This window comes from Arachis hypogaea, chromosome 18, assembly GCF_003086295.3.
Source record: "Arachis hypogaea cultivar Tifrunner chromosome 18, arahy.Tifrunner.gnm2.J5K5, whole genome shotgun sequence".
NCBI lineage: Eukaryota > Viridiplantae > Streptophyta > Magnoliopsida > Fabales > Fabaceae > Arachis > Arachis hypogaea.
The window spans coordinates 54,241,728-54,263,064 of NC_092053.1; the positions used below are offsets into that span (position 1 = coordinate 54,241,728).

At 34.9% G+C, this 21,337-nt stretch overlaps 2 protein-coding genes and 1 non-coding gene across 3 annotated transcripts; 1 reads left to right on the forward strand and 2 right to left on the reverse strand.

Moving 5' to 3' along the window:
* The first annotated feature begins 1,508 nt into the window (after positions 1–1,508).
* LOC112774022 (small nucleolar RNA R71) lies at positions 1,509–1,616 on the forward strand. The gene has a single exon (XR_003188536.1). It is a non-coding gene; the product is annotated as a small nucleolar RNA R71 (small nucleolar RNA).
* An 11,234-nt stretch (positions 1,617–12,850) lies between these two features.
* LOC112773015 (serine/threonine-protein kinase WAG1-like) lies at positions 12,851–14,817 on the reverse strand. The gene has a single exon (XM_025818054.2). It carries the CDS (start codon positions 14,551–14,553, stop codon positions 13,075–13,077), a length of 1,479 nt encoding a protein of 492 aa, XP_025673839.1. The 5' UTR covers positions 14,554–14,817; the 3' UTR covers positions 12,851–13,074.
* Positions 14,818–16,209: 1,392 nt separating this feature from the next.
* Positions 16,210–17,240, reverse strand: LOC114925783 (FKBP12-interacting protein of 37 kDa-like). The gene is made up of 5 exons (XM_072224926.1): positions 17,234–17,240; positions 17,039–17,148; positions 16,711–16,798; positions 16,500–16,564; positions 16,210–16,396 (listed from the first exon to the last, which is right to left on the reverse strand). Exons 1-5 carry the CDS (start codon positions 17,238–17,240, stop codon positions 16,301–16,303), a joined length of 366 nt encoding a protein of 121 aa, XP_072081027.1. The 3' UTR covers positions 16,210–16,300.
* Positions 17,241–21,337: the final 4,097 nt, after the last annotated feature.

Genomic DNA, 21,337 nt, shown 5'->3' on the forward strand with positions numbered 1-21,337 from the left:
GAAGGAGATCCTTGAGTTTTAAACATAAGGGAGTCCTCATTCAGTTGAAGGATCAATTCTCCTCTGTCCACATCAATCACAGCTCTTGCTGTGGCTAGGAAGGGTCTTCCAAGAATGATGGATTCATCCTCATCCTTCCCAGTATCCAGGATTATGAAATCAGCAGGGATGTAAAGGCCTTCAACCTTTACTAACACGTCCTCTACTTGACCATAAGCCTGTTTTCTTGAGTTCTCTGCCATCTCTAATGAGATTATGGTAGCTTGCACCTCAAAGATTCCCAGTTTCTCCATTACAGAGGGGGGCATGAGGTTTATCCCTGACCCAAGGTCACATAGAGCCTTCTCAAAGGTCATGGTGCCTATGGTACATGGTATTAAGAACTTTCCAGGATCCTGTTTCTTCTGAGGCAATCTCAGTTGATCCAGATCACTCAATTCATTGGTGAGCAAGGGAGGTTTATCTTCCCAAGTCTCATTACCAAATAATTTGGCATTCAGCTTCATGATTGCACCAAGGTACTTGGCAACTTGCTCTTCAGTAACATCTTCATTCTCTTCAGAAGAAGAATACTCATCAGAGCTCATGAATGGCATAAGGAGGTTTAATGGAATCTCTATGGTCTCCAGATGAGCCTCAGAGTCCTTTGGTTCCTCAGATGGAAACTCCTTATTGATCTCTGGACGTCCCAAGAGGTCTTCCTGACTGGGATTCATGTCCTCCTCCTCTTTTGTGGTTTCGGCCATGATGGTCATTTCAATGGCATTGCACTCTCCTTTTGGATTTTCTTCTGTATTGCTTGGGAGAGTACTAGGAGGGGTTTCAGTGATCTTTTTACTCAGTTGGCCCACTTGTGCTTCCAGATTTCTAATGGAAGACCTTGTTTCATTCATGAAACTTAGAGTGGCCTTAGATAGATCAGAGACTATGTTTGCCAAGCTAGATGGGGTCTGCTCAGAACTCTCTGTCTTTTGCTGAGTGGATGATGGAAAAGGCTTGCTATTGCTAAACCTGTTTCTTCCACCATTATTAAAGCCTTGTTGAGGCTTTTGTTGATCCTTCCATGAGAGATTTGGGTGATTTCTCCATGAGGGATTATAGGTGTTTCCATAGGGTTCACCCATGTAATTCACCTCTGCTATTGCAGGGTTCTCAGGATCATAAGCTTCTTCTTCAGAAGATGCCTCTTGAGTACTGTTGGATGCAGCTTGCATTCCATTCAGACTCTGAGAAATCATATTGACTTGCTGAGTCAATATTTTATTCTGAGCTAATATGGCATTCAGAGTATCAATTTCAAGAACTCCCTTCTTCTGAGGCGTCCCATTACTCACAGGATTCCTCTCAGAAGTGTACATGAACTGGTTATTAGCAACCATGTCAATGAGTTCTTGAGCTTCTGCAGGCGTTTTCTTTAGGTGAATGGATCCACCTGCAGAAGTATCCAATGACATATTAGCTAATTCAGACAGACCATCATAGAATATATCCAGGATGCTCCATTCTGAAAGCATGTCAGAAGGACACTTTTTGGTCAGTTGCTTTTATCTCTCCCAAGCTTCATAGAGGGATTCACCTTCTTTCTGTCTGAAGGTTTGAACATCCACTCTAAGCTTACTCAGCTTTTGAGGAGGGAAGAACTTGGCTAAGAAAGCCGTGACCAGCTTATCCCAAGAGTTCATGCTATCTTTGGGTTGAGAGTCCAACCACACTCTAGCTCTGTCTCTTATAGCAAACGGGAAAAGCATAAGTCTGTAGACCTCGGGATCAATCCCATTGGTCTTAACAGTATCACAGATTTGCAAGAACTCAGTTAAGAACTGAAAAGGATCTTCAGATGGAAGTCCATGAAACTTGCAGTTCTGTTGCATCAGAGAAACTAATTGAGGTTTCAGCTCAAAATTGTTTGCTCCAATGGCAGGAATGGAGATGCTTCTTCCATGTAAATTGGAATTAGGTGCAGTAAAGTCACCAAGCATCCTCCTTGAATTATTATTATTTTCGGCTGTCATCTCCTCTTCCTGTTCGAAAATTCCTATAAGGTTGTCTCTGGCTTGTTGTATTTTAACTTCTCTTAGTTTCCTTTTCAGAGTCCTTTCAGGTTCATGATCTGCTTCAACAAGAATGTTCTTGTCCTTGCTCCTGCTCATATGAAAAAGAAGAAAACAGAAAATAATAGGGATCCTCTTTGCCTCAGTAGAGAGAGGTTCCTTTGTGTGAGTAGAAGAAGAAAAGAATGTAATGTAAGGAAGAGAAGAGGGAAAACTCGAACACAGAGAGGGATGTGGTGTTCGAATTTTTGGATGGAAGAGAAGTGTTAGTAGATGAATAATTAAATAGGAGATGAGAGAGAGAATTTCGAAATTTAATTAAAATAAAATTAAAATTGAAAGTTAGATTTCGAAAATTAAAGTTGAAATTAACTTAAAATTAAAACAATTAGTTAATTAAAAAGGAATTTTGAAAAAGGAGAGAGGGAATTTTCGAAAATAGGAGAGAGAGGATTAGTTAGGTAGTTTTGAAAAAGATATGATTGAAACAAAAAGATAAGATTGATTGAAAAAGTTTTGAAATTTATTTTTGAAAAAGATATGATTGAAATTTAAAAAGATATGATTGAAACAAAAAGATAAGAATTGAAAATCAATTTTTTTAAAAAGATAAGAAGTTAGAAAAGATTTTGAAATTGAATTTGAAAAAGATATTATTGAAATTTTAATTTGAAAAAGATTTGAAAAGAAAATTAAAAAGATTTGATTTTAAAGTTGATTACTTGACTAACAAGAAACTAAAAAGATATGATTCTAGACTTTAAAGATTGAATCTTTCTTAATAAGCAAGTAACAACTTGAAATTTTTCAATCAATCATATTAAATGTTAGTAAAGATTTTGAAAATTAAGAAATAAAATAAGAAAAAGATTTTGAAAATCAAATTTAAAAAGTTTTCGAAAATATGAAGGTAAAATGAAAAAGATTTGATTTTTGAAAAAGATTTTGAAAAGATAAGATTTTTAAATTGAAATTTTGATTTGATTCATAAGAAACAATTAAATTTAAAAACTTTTTGACTAAATCAAATCATATTTTCGAAAATTTTGAGTAAAAGAAGGAAAAGATATTTTTTATTTTTGAATTTTTAATGAAGAAAGAGAAAAACATGAAAAAGACTCATAACATAAAAATTATGAATCAAAACACACAATGCATGCAAGAACACTATGAATGTCAAGATGAACACCAAGAACACTTTGAAGATCAAGATGAACATCAAGACTTTTTTTTGAAAATTTTTAATGAAAGAAAAACATGCAAGACACCAAACTTAGAAATTTTCAAACTTTAGAAACTAAAAAATTAAAAATGCATATGAAAAACAAGAAAAGACACAAAACAAGAAAATATGAAGATCAAACAAGAAGACTTACCAAGAACAACTTGAAGATCATGAAGAACACTATGAATGCATGAATTTTGGAAAAATGCATAAATTTTTAGAAAAAAATACAATTGACACCAAACTTAAAAATTGACTCTAGACTTAAACAAGAAACAAAAAATATTTTTGATTTTATGATTTTAGTATTTTTTTTTGGATTTTTGTATATTTTTATTTTTTTTTTTTTTTTTTGAAAACATATAGGGAAAAGAAAGCAATGAATTCAAAGTCCTCAATCAAGATTCTAGGAATCATACCAGGTTAGTCTAAATCTTGATAGCCAGCCAAACTTCAGCATACCATTTTGAAACTTTAGAATTCATTCTTAAAAATTTGGAATAATTTTCGAAAACAAAAGGAAAAGAAATTTTTTTGAAAACAAATTTTTTTTTTTTTGAAAATAAAACGAAAAAGAAAATTACCTAATCTGAGCAACAAGATGAACCGTCAGTTGTCCAAACTCGAACAATCCCCGGCAACGGCGCCAAAAACTTGGTGTGCGAAATCGTGATCATGCCATTCCTTGGTAACGGCGCTAAAAACTCAATACGCACGTTCATGATCTTATATCTGTTTCACAACTTCGTACAACTAACCAGCAAGTGCACTGGGTCGTCCAAGTAATAAACCTTACGTGAGTAAGGGTCGATCCCACGGAGATTGTCGGCTTGAAGCAAGCTATGGTCACCTTGTAAATCTCAGTCAGGCGGATTAAATTGTATTAAGAAATTATACTGGATGAAAATAAATAAAATATAAAATAGGATAATGGTACTTATGTAATTCATTGGTGAGAATTTCAGATAAGCGTATAGAGATGCTTTCATTCCTCTGATCTCTGCTTTCCTGCTGTCTTCATCCAATCAATCCTACTCCTTTCCATGGCAAGCTTTATGTAGGGCATCACCGTTTTCAATGGCTACATCCCATCCTCCTGTGAAAATGGTCCAATGCGCTGTCACTGCATGGCTAATCATCTGTCGGTTCTCGATCATACTGGAATAGGATTTACTATCCTTTTGCGTCTGTCACTACGCCCAGCACTCGTGAGTTTGAAGCTCATCACAGTCATCCCTTCCCAGATCCTACTCGGAATACCACAGACAAGGTTTAGACTTTCCGGATCTCAAGAATGGCCATCCATGGGTTCTAACTTATACCACGAAGACACTAATATCTCGGACTCGGTCCCCTGTATTAGATATCCAAGAGATATCCATTCAATCTAAGGTAGAACGGAAGTGGTTGTCAGGCACGCGTTCATAAGTTGAGAATGATGATGACTGTCACGATCATCACATCCATCATATTGAAGTGCGAATGAATATCTTAGAAGTGGAATAAGTTGAATTGAATAGAAAAACAGTAGTACTTTGCATTAATCTTTGAGGAACAGCAGAGCTCCACACCTTAATCTATGGTGTATAAAAACTCTACCGTTGAAAAATACATAAGTGAAAGGTTCAGGCATGGCCGAATGGCCAGCCCCCATGATCTAAGAACTAAACGTCCCAAGATGTCTAATACAATAGTAAAAAGTCCTATTTATACTAAACTAGTTACTAGGGTTTACAGAATTGAGTAAATAATGTAAAAATCCACTTCCGGGGCCCACTTGGTGTATGCTTGGGCTGAGCTTGAAGTTTACATGTGGAGAGGTCATTCTTGGAGTTGAACGTCAGTTTGTAATGTGTTTCTGGCGTTGAACTCCACTTTGCAACTTGTTTCTGGCGTTTGACTCCAGAATGCAGCATGGAACTGGCGTTGAACGCCAGTTTACGTCATCAATCCTTATTCAAAGTATGGAGTATTATATATTGCTGGAAAGCCCTGGATGTCTACTTTCCAACGCAATTAGAAGCGCACCATTTGGAGTTCTGTAGCTCCAGAAAATCCACTTTGAGTGCAGGGAGGTCAGAATCCAACAGCATCTGTAGTCCTTCTTCAACCTCTGAATCTGATTTTTGCTTAGGTCCCTCAATTTCAGCCAGAAAATACCTGAAATCACAGAAAAACACACAAACTCATAGTAAAGTCCAGAAATATAATTTTTAATTAAAAAATAATAAAAATATACTAAAAACTAACTAAATCATACTGAAAACATACTAAAAACAATGTCAAAAAGCGTATAAATTATCCGCTCATTACCAAACAAGTAAAAAAAACTCGCAGCAATTCTAATGTGTTGTTTATAAGATCTATTATAGGAATACTCGATTTTTTATACTTAATGTACCTATCAGTTCTTGGTACTTTTGCTACTACTTTACTATGTTTTCATAAATAACACTTAACCTTTGAAATTCTTATATAGCTAAGATACTTGGAGTTAAATATGCTTTACATTACATATGGTTAAATATTTGCTGTATCACTTTGATTGGGAGCTTCCTAATGGAGTGAAATGTGAGGACTTGAACATGACTGAGCAATTTCGAGTGACCGTTAAAAGAAAAAATGACCTACAATTGATTCCTATTGCTTTTAGTTATTTGCATGAAGAACATAAATAACACACCAAAAGCTATAACTTTTAATAATGGTCACTATCTTTTGAAATGAAGCGTTGTCCATCTTTGTTGATTCCAGTAGAATTGAATGCAAAATCCGTGATGAATAAAATATAAGAGATTTTGATGTGAATGTTAATTAAATAATTTTGTATGTGCATTAATATTACAAACTGATTAATGAAATATGCTTAAGTCTGTTCCATGTTTGAAAGAAAAGCAGGATATGCTTATGGTTGAAAAACATGCAAGGCTTTGAATGCATTTCTGCTTTATAGACTACACAGCACGATGCAAAACGGGCAGCTAAGAAGGATAAATAGCTTATTAGTATAATTGAGATTTATGACATAATCTGAAAAATTAGATATAAATATTAAGGTCTAACAAAATTTGATTAGAGAGATTTTATTGATACATGACTTTAAAGTATATACATCATCAATTTCTTAGTTCAGTACATCATCAATTGTATACCCATATTTGTTGATAATTTGATTACATTATGTAGAATCATTCGCTTGGAAGACCATCACGTATGGATGAGTTTTTTTAGCACACTCATATTCGCAAAGAGGATAAGACTTAATGGGTTGATGAACACTCTCAAAAGATAAAGGTAACTTACCTTTATTCATTGTAACTATTTTTTTTTCTTTAAATTGGAATATGTGAAAACAAATAACTTGATACATTCCTTTATTATAATGTTGGACTTATTTTTTTCACATATCCCCTTAGCTTTTGCATTATTAATACTTATAGTAGTTTATCAATCATTTCTCCTCATTGTAGCATATATTTCAAGAGTGAATATTTCAGGCTGAGCAAGAGCGACAGGCTGCTATAGAGGCTGGTGTAACTGATCCACCACCTATCTCTGAGGAAAGCATGTGGATTGAGATAGTGGGTGAAAAACGAAGAGGTAGGATATATGGCATGGGTGAGGTAACGTGCATGGTGCGACCTCGAGTTGATGGGTCAACCACGAACACCAGCACTGTTGTTTTGGATCTTAGAGAACGAATCGCAATACTCAATAGGGAAGTTGAACAACATGCCGCTAAATATAGATAGCTTGAAGACCGCTACCAAAGGGAGAAAAGAGAGTGGCAACAGACTGTTGAATCCTTGCGTGAGGATCTCAACACCAGTAACTCACAGATGGATCAATTTAGTCATCAATTGAGCATCTTGGCTGAGTATGTGAGGGCTATGGGTCCTAGTAGTTCTGGATCATGTGTTCTCCTACCTCCTCCTTTTACTTTTCTAAGCTCTCAGAAAAGCACAGCTCCGGGTAGAAAACTCCCACCTATTCTGCAGTGACCAGGACAGCCACAGAGTTCTCAAAGGGAGGATGATTCTGACGATCTTGATGACTCATATGATTATTTAGACGAGTATGACTAGGTTATTTACTTTACTTTGAATATTTTGTACTATTAGTGGATTGCAATTTAAACGAACTAAGTTTAGTTATTTATCTTGTCTTGAGTCTTTATGTTAGAGGATTATTTATTATTTTGATAATTTTGTAAACTCATTATCTAATATTTAGTATAAATTTTATTTTTGTATTTAAAAGTTTATTTATCTTGTTATCTAATATTCTGTATAAAATTTTATTTCAATATTTAAAGGTTTATTTGCATTAATTGTTTACTATTTTTCAAATAGAAAAGATAATTAAAAAAAATATAGCTATTAAAATCGACGGTAGCATTTTCGCTTTTTAAATCTAAAATAGACAAATAAAACAAAGAGTAAACTACCATTTCTACCCACGAAAGTTGAACACGCTGACATGTCTACCCATAGAAAAATAAATTACCATTTGTACCCATAAAATATGAGTTCCATATAACAAAATTATCCAAACACTAAAAAATCACATAAAATCTCCAAATTACCCTTATCATCATCTGCATCATCCACCCCTCCTTCCTTCCTTCCCTATCTCACCCTCGTCTGAGCCAAACTCTGAGTTCAAAGGCACCACATCTCATTTCCTTTATCACTACCATCACCACCATCACCACTATACGTCCATCATCATATTCTTCACATAAAGCAGCAGCAGCAACAACAACAACAACAACAACAACAACAACAACAACAACAACAACAACAACAACAACAACAACAACAACAACAATAGAAAAAGCAAAGAGAAAAAACGGTTCTTCCTCCCTCACTAAACAGCATCGACGATGATGGTGGCAGCGACACCCACCGGCGCCGTCGCCCTCTCCTCCTTCTCCGATCTCTTGCGCACTCTCTTCCTTCTAAACCAGTGACAACGACGGTGACGGACTCAATCAATGGCGGCGACAGACGTGACGGAGCCGGCAACAGCAGGGCTCGACGGCGGTGACAGCTCCGCCTTCCTTCATTCCTTGGTTCTTACTCGCATCTCCTCTTTGGGCTTCCTCAATAATGGCGACGATGATGCGATAGTGGCAGCGAGTCCCCACGTTGTCAGCGCGGTCTCCCTCTTCCTACTCTTCTCTTCTTCTTCCTCGGGTGGGTGTGTGTGTGTAATGTCTCCGTGTGTGAGTTTTGGAGGAAAAGGGAGTGGTGGCTGGGTGAAGGGGTGGTGGTGGGATTTGAGATTAGAAAGGGAAAGGAGGTAGTGGCTGGGTGAAGAGGGTTAGGGTTAGAAAGGTGGCTGCGTGAAGGGGGTGGTGGTGGGATTTGTGTTTAGAAAGGAAAAGAGGGTGGTGGCTAGGTGAAGAGGGTTAGGGTTAGAAAGGTGGCTGGGTGAAGGGGGTGGTGTGGTGGTGAAAATAAGGGTAATTTAGAGATTTTAGGTAATTTTTTAGTGTTTGGATAATTTTGTTGTGCGAAATTCATATTTCATGGGTACAAATGGTAATTTCCTTTTTCTATGGGTAGATATGTCAGCATTTTCTACTTTCGTGGGTAGAAATGGTAGTTTGCTCTAAAACAAAATATAGACAAAGAATTTGTCAGTATCTAAATAATTAAATCGACGACCATTATGTAGATTTTATTGAATCAAATATCGACAAAAATATTATCGATTTTGTATAATAATATCGACGGCAATGTTGTCGATTTTATTAAGCAGGTGAAATTCACAAACTCATATTATAGACGGAAATATTGTCGATTTTATTGAATTAAATATTGACAGAAATGTCGTCAATTTTGTATAATAATATCGACGGCAACATTGTCGATTTTAGTAAGAATGTAAAATTCTCAAACTCATTATAGAGAAAATATTGTCTATTTTATTAGAATTTTGAAAAATCGACAAGTTTAATAGCGACCACCTCTGCCGTCATTTTGCCGTCGATTTTTAATATTATCGACGGCCTGGCCATCGATTTTAATAATGTTTCTTGTAGTGAACCAAGTTAAATAATAAGATTTAGAATAATACTAATCATAATTGATTTTTATTATATTAGACAAATTTAATTGAACTTGATTAACAAAAAAAACTCACATGTAGTATTATTCTTTGTGTTTATATAATACCTTTATTAAAACTGAAGACATAAAGAATAACAATTTTCTATTTTCTACATCTACACTTGTATTTTGTCTAAACTACTAAATGCAAATTTTAACATGTGAAGGAAACATCATGTAAATGAAGTTAAATTAGTTTTTGTTTTGGTCTGAATGTTAAGGTACTATCCGAAAAGAAAAGGCAGTACAAATCGTACTGCTTTCCACGGTATAACTTGTTCCCAAAATTATAACTTTTTCTTTTTTTTTTTATTTATATAACTTATATAACAACAAAAAGTTGTATTTTTTTGGGTTCCAGGATATTCAGTTCTGATACCAATGACTAATTTTTTGGCGGTCGAACATCCAGTTATCTGTTATACGATTCGCCATAAAGTGTTCCACATTAATACAAGAGTGAGGAATCAAACTCTTAGTGAGGTCAACAAAATTAAACTTACAGTATGATATCACTAGCATAGTACAATTTCAATAAAAAAATTACACAACACAGAAAGTATTAGAAGTGAGAATCGGAATATAATTTCAGTAGAGATCAGTAAAATACATCATATATATATATATATATATATATATATATATATATATAAATTAACATTTAGGTTGTAATTTATTAGCTAAAGTTATTCAGATATGCAATGCACACATACATCACATACCTTATTATATACTTGATTATGAGTCAACAAGTCGATTTTAGCCACTCAATTAATAGGAATAAGTACTTTTTTTCGCCCATAAGATTTGAGGTCAAAATCAAAATTGTTTTCGACCTTTTTTTCTTATTAAAATCATCCCCAATATTACAAAACGTTATAAAATCGTTCTTTTGTCCATAAATAATATTTGTCGGACAATTTTGTTCTTGAACAAAAATAAAAAAGAATCCTCCTCATTCTCACCACTCACCACTATGGCACTATCCTCCTCCATCATCAGTCATCACCACTGCCACTACCATACCATTCTTCATCCATCCAGTTCCTTAAATAACAGAATTCATTGGTAGCTGAATTAAAAAAGGCTAACGAAAGGATATCAAGAAAGCTTGCAGAACTGGAAGAACGAAGCCCCTAAACTCTACTTTGAATACCCACAGATCTGCTGGAAGTAGACACCTGAAGATGCCAACGGGCAACGCGACTCAAACAAGACTGTGGCATACTTTAAGCAAAATGGAATGATTGGTCTTTGACTGCATCAATAGCAACAACAACTCAATTTTGAAGTGAAAAAGGAGGAAAAAACTTGGCAAAAACAACTCAATGACAACAACTACTCAGAAATTATATTTTTCATTCCAAACCCTCTCCCTGTCGTTCCCTCATTTCTCTTCTCCTTCCAATTTTGCTTTTCTTTTTTTCCATCTCTGTTGGCGTCGCGGGCTGATAGTGGCGATGGAAAGTGTTGGACGCGGACAGTGGAGGAAGAAGAGAAATGGTGGATGGTGAAGGAGATCCATGTGAGGATGAGGAAAAAGCAGAGGAGAAGGGACCCACCGCCACCGTCTTCATAACCCACGGATCTGGCTCCGACATCGGTTGGCTCTTCCAGAAGATCTGCATCCTAGGCCATGGCCGCTCCAATAGTAAACGGGCTTGATCTTCTCTGCACCACATGAAAGTGAAGACAAAGAAGATGAAGATGAAGGATTGTTATTGTAAATGAGAAGAAGAAGACGATGAAGAAGAAAGAAGATATGAAAAGAAGAAGATGAAAGGTGAGAACTGATGATGATGAATTGATGATAGGATAGAATTTAGGGTGGAGGGTCAGAGAGTAGGAGAAAGGAAAATTGAGGGTGAGTTTGGGGTGGAGAGAGAGACGAAGAGATGCTAGATATGTGGGTGGAGTGGAATTTTTTTTTTAATATTATTTTTATTAATAATTAAGGGTAATTTGGTCAAAAAAATAAAAAAAAATTATAACATTTTGTAATGTTAGAAATGATTTTAATAATAAAAAAAGTCAAAAACGATTTTGATTTTGACCTCAAACCTACCTTAGGACGAAGTACTTATCCCCAATTAATATTACCGTAACAAATCTCTACCCTAATCTGTCCATGAAGATGAATATGAATGCATCGGCAAACAATTTCGTCCAAGTTTTTATATAACATTAGAGAAGAAAGTCCATTTATTTAAGTAATAGATTTTCTCGGGATGTTCCTTCAATAATCTCCTACTAGTGATAAGGTTGAAAACTTCACAAAGAGTCAGTTTTTCGAAATTACAAACTTGCATCCCATCTCCATAGCCATGAGCAACTCTCTTCAGATAGCCCAAATTTCAATCTGTAAAACACTGTGAACAGGCACTTTATTGGATTCATCGTGAATACTAGTCCCTTCTTCCTTTCTTTGTTGCTGAATTGAAAAATGACTTAATCAGCTAATACTAATTATTGAATTATTGATTTTTATTTTATTTCTCACAGTATCTCTAGTTATAAACAAGGTAAATTCGCATCCCTAATCTTTATCTAATTGAATGAGTTAGAGCACCTACAATGGCGAATTTCTTTTTCACTTTTTTCTGACACATAGGAACTTTAACCATTGGAGGAGATAAGGAATGAGTTCCCACACGGGTCTCAAGGTGAGGGAGTCCCTCTAAACAGGGACTCAAGTTAATCAATAATAACTTGCCATTTGACAAGTTATTTTAAAAAAATAATAATATAAAATCAGAAATAATTAAATAATCATATTAAATAATGAAATAATAATTAAATTAGTAATAATTATAATAAAAATTATATTAAATAATTATATTTTTATTTAATTAATAATTTATATTAATTATTTAAAAAATAATTAATTAAATTAAATAATTAAATTTACTTACATTAAAAAATAAATTTAATTTTTACACCTTACAAAATAATTCTTAGTTGAGTTAGTTATTTTTATTTTTAAAATTTAAAATGCTACGATATTATTAAAATTAGCGATTGTAAACACAAAACTATAAATTAGTGTAATTTCGAATTATATATTGTGTATTATTATTACATATAAATTTATTTAATATTAATATCTTTTAATAGTGAATTATTTTTAAATTTATAAATTTAAATAATATTATTAAAAAATCAATTACATTAATTTTAAGTATTTTAATTAATTAATTAAGTGGGACCACAACAGAGACTAAAGTTAGTTCCTCTTAATGGAGAAGAGAGAGATACTTTGAGTTCCTATTTACCGTTTATGACGCAAAAGTTGATGTGGAGTTATTTTGTATGACAGGTAGGTCATAAATAGGTACTGAGATGAGTTCCCTACTCTGAGATGGTTATTCAACTTATTCAAATTAGTTTAATTATTGTGTATTTTACCACAATATTTTGGAGGAACTAAAATAAATGAAAACATTACAAAAGATGTAAAATTTAGTCAAGGATAAATAATCATCATGAACGTTCTGTGTGTCGTCACTGTGATTCATATACAACAGTCAAACTTATCTCGTAAAATACTGCACACCCAAAACTATGGTTACAACTTACAAGTTACAACTTACAACACTATCCTATCTTCCAATGCTTACAAACTCCCACTACATTCAAAAATCAAAACTATAAATCCCATCTGAGCTTTGCATTGCGCATTGATTTACCTAACTTTATAACAATTAACAAAATGATAATAATTCCCATTACTATAGTTTGTATTCGAATTATATTTGTTCCCCTTCTTCCTCATCACATACTCAAGCGCTTTCCACCACCACTTTCTCCTTCTACCATGTGTCACGTGACTAGTCACGTGCTGCAACGACCTACTCCTCTTCACCAACCCCCTCACCTCCGGTGCCTTGTACGTCCGAATCAACGGCCACTTTATCCCATCAAAAAACGGGTGCCGTTTAATATCCGTTGCACCTCTGGCGCACCCTAGCCTCCTCCTCGGATCCTTCACCAAAAGCTTCTCAATCAAATCCCTAGCTTCACTTATCCCTTCCTCCAATTCCTCTCTCTCATTAACGTAAAATCTCACGTCCCTGCTGGATGCTATATTGCGCAGCGTGCTCTCTTTACTATACCCCTTAAACGGCGTCGTACCATACAAAAGTTCATAGATGAAAATCCCAAAAGCCCACCAATCCACGCCGTTACCATGACCGTTACCAGAAACAAGCTCTGGAGCGAGATACTCGTGGGTCCCAACACACGATCGTGAAAACGCCGTTGTTGGTTCCGCAACAAACTCCGCCACCACGCGCTCCGTAAATCGAGATTTGTTGCTATAGTTGTTATAACAGAAACAACGGTTTCTTGAGTTTGTTGTTAGTCTCGGGGAATGTGACCTACGCTCGAAAACAGGTGCCACGTCAGCTTTAAAGCAGAGATCGAAATCCGAGAGCATGACGTGACCGTCCTCGCGTAACAGAACGTTCTCTGGTTTGAGATCTCTGTAAACTATTCCTAGCGCATGGAGGTACTCGAGCGCGACGAGAACCTCCGCTGCGAAGAATCGAACCGCCCGGAGAGAGAGCCGGTTGCCGGGCTGTTTGCGGAGGAGGGAATGGAGGTCTCCGTTGGGGCAGTAGTCGATGAGGAGGCAAGTGTAGTGAGAAGCATCGATGCGCGCGTAGAGCGTGGGAAGGAAAGGGTGGTCTAGCGCGTGGAGGATTTCTGCCTCGGTTTCTACGTGGGAGAGTTTCTTGGCGTTTAGGAGGTCTTTGTCAACGACCTTGAGGGCGAAGGTGGCGCCGCCATGGTGATCGTCACGGAGGCGGCAGAGGAAGACGCGGCCAAGGTTTCCGGTGCCGAGATGGCCGAGGATCTTGAGATGTCGTAGGTGGAGGCGGCCGTCGGAGGAGAGGGCGGTGGCAGCGCGGATTGCGGACCAGTGTGGGTCGGAGCTGCGGTGGGGACGGCGGAGGACGGAGGCAGATGAGGTTGTAGCGGAGGCGGATGCGGCGGAGAGACGGTCGTTGAAGCTGAAGCTGAGGGTGAGACTGCTGGTGCGTGTTAGGGAGGTGCGGGCGGAGGAGGAGGCCGTGGTGAAGGTACGGTCAGTGGTGGTGCTTGTGAAACTAAGATCAAGATCTGTATCTGGCGGGAACAAGAATGTGTCCTCTACCATCATATTGAATGAACGAACAATTATGGAACCTTAATGCTGTTAATGTTTTGTTCTGTTTGTGTTTGTGAATGATGAGAGTGAGTTTTTTAACGTTGTTATTTGAGGGTGATGTGTGTATATAAACTATACAGGAGAGAGAGATAGAGAGAGAAGGTGGGAGTGAAGATTCATAATTCATAAATCATAAAGTTGACCCAAATGAAGGGAGAGACTAGAGAGGGACACAAGCATATGGAGAGTCGACAATGCAGAGGTTAGGTTAGGTTGACCCACTGGGTGTTTACATTTTACTAATATTTTTAATGAATAATGTTACGAAAATAATATTTTTAAGAGAAGTGCTAGCTCAGCAATTTTTGTGTTTTGTAATCATCAGTTGGTCATCAATAATATTTTAATGATGTGAAATTATATTTAATGATAAAAGATCATTCACTTTTCTTTTGATGATTAAGTATTGATTACAAAATACAAAAATTACTGACTCTCTAGATTTTCTCGATTTTTAAATTATCTTATTTAATTTAATATTTATAATTTTATGTATATAATATTTAAAATTATTTATTTATTATATGTAATATTATATATTTATTTTTAAAAATAATTAAATATAAAATAAAATAAAATAATTTTTAATTAATTTAAATTCATTTTTATTGTTTTCTAAATATTTTGTATTTTAATAATGTCCTGACTTCTAATGATTCATTTGGGTGGCAGTACTAGTATTATTTTAGTAACAATTATGATCATCGCCAGGGTTTCCATTATTGTTATCATTATGGACTGGGATTGGGAGTCTACTCTTTAATTACTGTATTTTTCATGTATGTTTTATTTTTGGTTCACAATCCTACATAACTAGAAAATAGATTAATACAGACAGATTTACAGATAGATTTAGTCTTTATTACAGACAAATTTTTGGTTATTGATGAAATTACCGACGGATTTTGTCCTTCTGTAAAAACTCCGTCGGAAATTATTTACCGACAGATTTTTTTCCGTCGGAAAATTACAGACGGATTTTTACCAGTTACCGACGGATTTTTCCTCTGTAAATTTTCTGTCCATTTCCCAAAGGCGACAAACTTTCCGACGGATTTTCCGGATTTTCCGACGGATTTTCCATCTGTAATTTGAACTTTGGAAAATTCTCTTACACTTTAATTACAGACAGAAAATTCGTCTGTAAATCCGTCAGTAAGGTAAAATAGAATTTTTTTTATTTTTCTAATTACAAAATAAACTTATTTTCATACAAAATAAATATAAATTTAATAAATACAAATTTTTATTGATGGTATAAATAGAAAAACACACCAGAGTACAAAACGCTTTCTTTATAATAAGAAGCAATTATTTCCATGCAATAATACAATCTAAATACATTAGATGACAAATAACTATTAGTGGACTCATCAAGATTCAATATCCTAATTTATGGATAGCTTCATTCTTTCTTGAGCTTCTTAGTGATGATGTCAATATACTTGCTTCTTGAGATTCTTGGTCCATCAAAATTATTCGCTGCTTCCTACTTTCTGAGCAGAGGATGTCTACCTTACTATATCCGATCTACACTCAGACAACAAATAAGGCAATTATTTCAACTTGACTAGCATTGAAGAGTGGGTAAATTTGTTAGTATTCTTAAAAGGGTGGAAATAAATTTTACTCAGGTGGTCAAAGTTGATGTCAGAAAGAAATGTAATTGCACATATACAGTCATGCTATAGAAAAAATCTTATTTTGAGCATGATACCTTCAACTCTGCTATCTCTTGTTCTCGTTTTGCAAATGTTACAATGAACGCAGCTTCCTTTTTCTTTGCCTTTTCAAGCTGATAACAATAGATATATGTCAATTGTCAATGATAATTGATAATTAATCAATGGATAGTGAACTACATCAACAGAAAAAAAAGGGCAGATTATATTCTAAACCTGCTCTCTTAAAGACTCCTCTGAGGATTTCAGGGCCTGAAGATAATCAGGCAACATTTTGGGCTCTGGAAAGAACAAAGGTTAACTAATAGTTCACGGATAAATTTATAACAAAAAAATAAAGCAATTGTGTACAAAGAACTAAAACTTGAACAATTAAAATGCAGATGTATATCACAATTAACATGCCAAAGACAAGGAACAAACTAACCAGGAGTGGCACCAGCAGGTACACAAGGCTCATTTTGAATTGAAGAATGCCAACTTTGAATCTCAGATTTAGCAGCCTCAAGTTCATTCTGGAAAATTCACTGATCAAGTCAATAGTTATAAATGAAGCCTTGTCATTGATAACCAATCATGAATTCATCTCTTAAATTACATGAAATGTAACTAAAGTCCACTTTTAACATGACAACAGATAGTAAATAAATAAAATAATAAAAAAAATAGAATAATAAATATTTAGACAATAATGTGTGCACAAGAAAGATAATGGTAGCAGAAGGGGCAAATTCCAATAATGGAAGAAAACGTACTTGGCACGTTGCAAGTGTATCCTTACAGTTCTGAAGGCTGTCAATAACAAGATTCGAAAGAATGAAAGGAAAAAGAAGGGTTAGGCACAAACTAATGTTGTTAATAGTAACTATACTTAAAGAAATTGTTAAAATAGCAATATGAAGTTGGATAAGCTCTAAAATAACTGCAGTTTATTGAGTTATTCCATGCACCACGCATCTGAAACGAACTTTTTTCTTTATATATATATAGAAAAAGGGAAAAAGGGAAGAAGTCTCATTAGACATTCAAGCCAGTAGCAACTTATGACATGACGAGTTGCCCCCTGCTCATTCTAAATAACAGCAAGTAATTTGAAGTTTGCTGTATCTATCTATAAATGCATACTTGTGAAAAGTTTTAGCTTAGGTCTCTCCACTTCTACTAGGGTTACATAAATAATATGGAAAAGATAGACCTACCTCCAGAAGTTGTTTGTTTTGAGGCAAATTCTTTATGCCATCTACCAAGATGTCTCTAGCAGCATCCATGTTGTTTGTACTCTTGAAACCAAGAAAGGAACATGGAAGTAACAGGATTGGTTAACTACACCTCAAATCAGCATGCAAAATGAGAAGGATCAATATTTATTCTGTTTATGATTATGATATGTTAGCTGCAACAAATGAGAAAACCTTGTAGCTACTAATTGCTAGTAGTAACTATAGCCTAAAAACTTCATTTACGGCTTTTATAGAATGTTGCTTAGCCTTTTAGAATGAAAATTCAACAAAAAATGATAAATATGCCATGTACCATATATTTTAGGTGAGAGAAATGGACATATAAATTAGGGAGGGCATGCTGTAAATTCTCTTCAGCAACAGCCATCTCTATTGCTTCTTTGTATATACCACAAGCTGACTCCATATTTCCCTGCAAAAAAATGTAACAGGTAGCGCATGTAGTCATCTTTTCTGTATCAGCTTATCATCAAAGAGTAAAGCTTTCTTCAATTGTAGCAAAGGCTAATTGCATACCAAACGTTTCTCCATATTGGCTCTTAATATAACATTTTGCACAAAATCAGAATCCGACTCTTTACCAGTCTGCTGAATATATGCAGCGCGAGCAGCTAAAACATCTCCTATTTATTCCTTAAACCTGGCATTGAAGAAATGGATTTCTGGTACACTCTTTTACAAATAGGAGTCATAATTCAAGGTAAATCAAAGCATACACTATAAATAATCCAACTGTGCAAATTTAATGGAAATTATTATTAGTGTAAACCTGTACTAAGATCTATACCACTATCTTAGCTATCAATATAACTTTTTCTACATAAACAGATTTTCTTATATGTTTCCAAAATCGATATAGTTGAAGGAGGAGGACTAGAGGCACATGACCAGAGGACCAGAGATTTTCTTGCATTTGATGACTCTATTAAGACAAAAAATTACAAGTGCTAAATAAATTACATGTGATTTAGCAAAGTCGGCTGGGAAATTCAACAGTATTGCAGATAAATTTCTTTAACCCATGTTGCAACACACCACTGATTTGGACCTTCCACCTAAACCCTTATAATGTGCCATTTTTATTTGGTTCCATTCTAATCTGTAACTAACAGAACATGTCAACTGACGCAAACAACTCTGACATGACAGATTAGTTCAATTGCAAGAAAGAACAATAAGTCAATTAGTTGAATTGACCTGTGCACTGATTCAATCAACAGAGTAGCAAACACCTAAATTTTAACTAGAGAAACTGTTTCAATTTTTTAAATACTTCCTCACCTCTCCCTGGAATTAAGTTTATCACCTAAACATAATCTCAAGATAAAATAGAAAATTCATAGCACCAAAATGACAGCCAACAAATAACAGCAGCTAATTGTTTCACAGCATCTTTTACCCAAACCATTCAAGTAGCAAGCATGAACACAACTACTTTTACAAATGTAGCAAAACATGACTGAATATCTTATTATAGTTTCTACATATTAGCAAAGTCATTACCTTCATAGAGATTAATTTAATCTATACTCATGATAGATGGATATCAATGAGAAAAACAAAAAAAGTGGAGTGCATAATATCATATGCAGAACATGTGCATTTTCTATGCAGAAATTTTAAACCTTACTTAATAATTGTGAGCACAAACTCCAATAAGTGGTAGATCAATGTCAACAACATGAAGATTAGGTTCCTGAGAGGTGACTTTCTTCAAGAAAGTGGCTATTTCTTTTTTTTGATGAAGATGAAATATGAACTGCAAAGAACAATAGCAATCTGAGTCCAACATAACTGAATATTATATAGAATAACTCAAAAAACTTTTGAGAACATTGTGAAGGCTATTGAAGTCATAGGAAGAATCATCCAAGTTTAAAATGGGCTTGGCTCAGGGATTGCCCAGAAAAATATGCAGAGACTAAATCACTTTTCATCCACTTATATTCACATTCTAATCAAACAAATGCCCGATAAATAACAAGGAGATGATTACAAAATTTAGAGGAATATTATTATGTTAACTAGCATTCAAGCATTGAACCGAACAATTACGACTATTGACCACACATTTTATCACACTTTTTGTCTTATATCTTCTTCAAATTCAATTATTTTGATAGTTATCTTTGCCTAAAGGATTAAACCTTGAATGGAAGAAAATAATGGAAGAAAATAACTAGTTCCTATAAGGATCATATAATATCTAGTATCATGAGAAGAACCATCTCACCAAAAGCAATAAATGGTTTTTGATCTTAACACTACCCATGATAAAATTAAGGAAACCAAAACTTGAATAAGACATGCTAACATTCTTAACATAGGGAACAGTATAGCAAGATCTAATCCATAAACTAGCAATACTTTCCATGAACAAGTACTACAGAACAATCATCAATCAAATGTATGTCCAAACAAACAGAACCTAAGACAAGCAAATACTTGTAACCATCATCACCAACTACAATTACAAGATTACAACTATCTATTAAATAAACAACAAACTAGCAATTCAGAATGGACTTCCAGGGTGAGAATAAAATTAAGCCAAATAAGCTGCAGGCAGATAAATTACAATTCCATACTTTCAACCAGTTTAAAACAAGAACATGCAAACCAATAAATAAAATTAATTTAATCAAATTAGCTTACTTTATACAAGAGTATGTTTGAGTTAATGATTTAAGTGACTATTAACAGAAAGTTACTAATAACTAACTAACTAATTCACCATCTGTAATAATAAGTACCTATGTGGCTGACAAACACTGTGTCGATCAGTGAGGTAAGTGGATCAGCTGCCAATGCCAAAGCAGCAGATAGTGCAATAGACAGTATTTTCTTCCCCAGTTCATCAAATTTAAGCCACCCATCTCTGTTCAAAGCAGGTATATTAAACTTCAAAACTCCAATTTACATGCAAATAACCTAAAAATAGAAGAGAAAGACAAACTTTTTAACTAAAAATTCTCAGTCACACATTAAATCAGATTCAAAGAAAGAGTAGGCAGAAACTTTATCAAATTAAATCCTATTTAATAACCAAAAACGAAAAAAGAAATTAAATAAAAGGCAACATATTGTTCAAGTAAAATTTCAAATAGTTTTGCTATGACAACAGAAAATGCATATGCATACCTCCTCCTCTTCCTCAGCAATAAAAATGAAACTAGTCAATGCATTCAGGAATCTTGATTTCACGAACAAGTTTATAAGAACACAATAAAAAACTATAACCGTTACAAGTTCTTATCATAGAATAGGAAATAGAATCATAGTGACGGAACATAGGATAATATAATTAGAGTTAGAGATGGTATTGAAACAAAGAAAACAGCGATGAAAGAGAAAGGAGATTAGGGTTACTTGCACAGCTGAGGCAAGATCGAAGAGAGAAACACAGCAACACACGGAAAAGAGCAAGCACTAATGGCGAGATCGAAGAGAAAAACGCACATTAGGGTTTGAAAGGGAGCGATGCGAGCAAGGCCGACGGAAGGGCTGCGACGAAGAAGAACCGGGAAGGGGTGTGACGGAAGGGAGCAATGCGAGCAAGGCCGATGGGAGTTGAGTGCAATGGAGGTTCGGTGAGCCGGCGGTGCAAGGCTGATAGCGCCGTCGATGAAGCATTTAGAGGAATGAGCGTGGAATCGCGAAGGTGTGGTGTGAAATGAAGAGGTATAACCGTGATCTTCAAATCTTTATTCTAATATTTCCAACGAAAATTTTAAATTACAGACGAATTTTGCGTCTGTAATAATTTAATAAAATGCAGCATTTTGTCTATTAATTACAGACGGATTTTTCGTC